Genomic DNA, 2,557 nt, shown 5'->3' with positions numbered 1-2,557 from the left:
AAATTAAGATATATTTTGCTATATTTTATGAATATATAATATGTAAAACAAAACTATAGGGACAATTATTCATCTACACAAATAATTGATTTTACCAATAAACCTTTTTAATATATAATTTAAATTTAAAAAGAAAAGAAAGAAGGTCAAATTTTACTATCACTGCTTCTAAATATTACCCCTTTCTCCTTCTCTTCACTTCTTTGCTTCTTCTTGTGGTGCGGGTACTGCCGCTGCCGCTGCCACCGCCGGCGGCGGCGGCGGTGGTGGTGATATGCCTGCATCAATGCAGCTTCTGCATCTACTCTCAATCCATCCTTCAATTTCATGATCTCCTCCATTCCCATCGTAATGTCTTCCTCCACAGAGCCGTGCTATGAATCCTGCTATCACTCCGACGATGGTTATTATGGCCAGCACCACCACCAACGTCTCCATTGACCGGTGAGTTGAAGGGCTCTCCGCCACCTTCAACGGTGGCGCTTCCACTAGTGGCGGTAGCTGGTCATCGTTCCATCTTTCCACCCTCATCACTCTCAACACCATTTCCAAACAAATATTTGAGTGTGAGTGAGTGAGTGTGCGTGTGAAAGAGTGAGAGTTTTTAATGGGTGGATGGTTGATAAAAGGTGTTTGCCTGCCAGCCTTTAAGTCTTATATTACAGTCTACACCCCTTTACTTTTATGGGTTGGGTTCTGGTGAGAAGGAGAGTTAAGGTAAGAAACATAAGCAGCGATCTTCACCTTGGATGCATACTAGGATAAGATGCACCAGATCAATCGTTATATCAAGCACCATTCATGGCTGGGTTTGAGATCAGGGATGGACCCAAAAAAATTTTTTTCCAATGGTGACACCATTTAGCTATAAAAAACAAACATAGGAAAAAAATTCAAACGGTGACACTATTTGACCATAAGAAACAAATATATTAATTTTTTTCCAAACGGTGGCACAATTTGACTAAGAAAATGACATTAACAGGATTCGTACTCGGGTCTAGGGTGGACAAAACCTTGCAAACCAACTCTACCAAATAAAACTTGTTCTCATTGTATTTTCAAAATACATAAGATGATACACAACAAATTAATACGGTTGCACCTTTCATGAACTTAATTTTTTTTACTTTCGACGGAGGAATAATACGGTAGCACGTGCAAAGTTGGCACCACTGTAGGTCCGTCCATATTTGAGATTAAAGTTGATCAAGGGTCTAAATCCCTTCTAACACTTCTCATCTTAACTTTACTTCTTACATGATCCTACACTGTACTTTCATATGGTTAACAAAAACACTATTTTAGGTTCAAAAATTAATAAAAAACATTATTCAGTAATCTATTTTAAGAACCTTCGTTTTGATACCAAAGATTTCATATCTTAAATATTTACACCAACGTACGAAGTTGCACAAATTAGGAGTCAGACTAACTTTGCATTAATGCTATGTATTCCTCATACGTAAATTAGATACATAAATGTTTGAGATGTGATATCTGAGATGCCAAATATATATAAAGATTTTAGAAGTTGGTTAAAAAAATCCAGTAAATACGTTGTATTTTCAATGCAATTTTTCCATTTTTATTTTACATCACTGATTACAACGTGATTGATGACTTAAGTTACCATTAAGCGAAAAAGAGGCTTGTGGCTATGTAGGTTCACCTGTATTCCTGCAATGACTCCAGACCGTTTGTATTCTCCTGGAAGATTAGTCGATATGCATGAACTGATTATGTATCCGACTTGATTATGTCTGCAAATTTTGTTTTATATTGTAAAAATATAAAGTGCAGGGTAGAAAAATAAAATTATTGAAAAGTATAGGGACTAGAGTGCAACTTTTGATTCATGCTTCAATGCCCTGGATGGTGCCGTTTTATGAGGAATAGCCGGTACAGAAAGCAAAAAGCAAAAAGTTATTGATGGAAGAGAAACTCTCATTCGATAAATAAGGATTAAACTAGTTAAAAATAAGAAAAAAGTGAGGATGGTGGAAATTTTTGGGCGGCTGCCCGTTCCTAGAAAACGTCCGATAAAGAGAAAGAAAGCTGTTCCGAACAGAGGAAAAACCCTCCGAACCAGAAGAATTGTGTGAAATAAGTGAATTTATCCAGCTGAGCAGTTCTAGAGGAACGAGTTTGGGTGTGGGAGTAGACACTCTTGTAAAAAGCTTTAAGGTCGGTTCCCTACCTTATCAAAGGAAACAGATACTCTTTTTGCGCACTCAATTTCGGCAAACTTTTCCGTAATATTCGGCAATTTTTGAACTTACGTAGATGACTTTTGGCTGGTACAACCACTCGATTGTCCACTTCTAATAAACGTAATTGACCCAATTCTAGATCATCTTCTGGAATCGTATAACTGTCAAAATAAAGGCTTTGCAGCAAGCGGAGTTGTACCGAAATTCCATTTTCCGGGCATACGAGAAAAGAGTCCAGCCGAGCATATTTGTTTGCTAGTTTCTTGATCCCGGAAATCTTGTACTCAGAGTCACGGATAAAGTGGACTACCCAGCGACGGAGTGGATGACCCCCCGTTCTTTCT

The 2,557-nt window shown here is 37.9% G+C and overlaps 1 protein-coding gene across 1 annotated transcript; it reads right to left on the bottom strand.

The window, feature by feature from the left end:
- Positions 1–195: 195 nt before the first annotated feature.
- Positions 196–546, bottom strand: LOC112517749. The gene has a single exon (XM_025125125.1). The coding sequence runs from the start codon at positions 544–546 to the stop codon at positions 196–198; it is 351 nt and encodes a 116-aa protein (XP_024980893.1).
- Between the last annotated feature and the right edge of the window lie 2,011 nt (positions 547–2,557).

Source organism: Cynara cardunculus, assembly GCF_001531365.2.
Source record: "Cynara cardunculus var. scolymus isolate 2C chromosome LG 9, CcrdV1, whole genome shotgun sequence".
Classification (NCBI taxonomy): Eukaryota; Viridiplantae; Streptophyta; class Magnoliopsida; order Asterales; family Asteraceae; genus Cynara; species Cynara cardunculus.
Note: the sequence above shows the minus strand (reverse complement) of the source record. Positions and strands in the feature narration are given on the sequence as shown.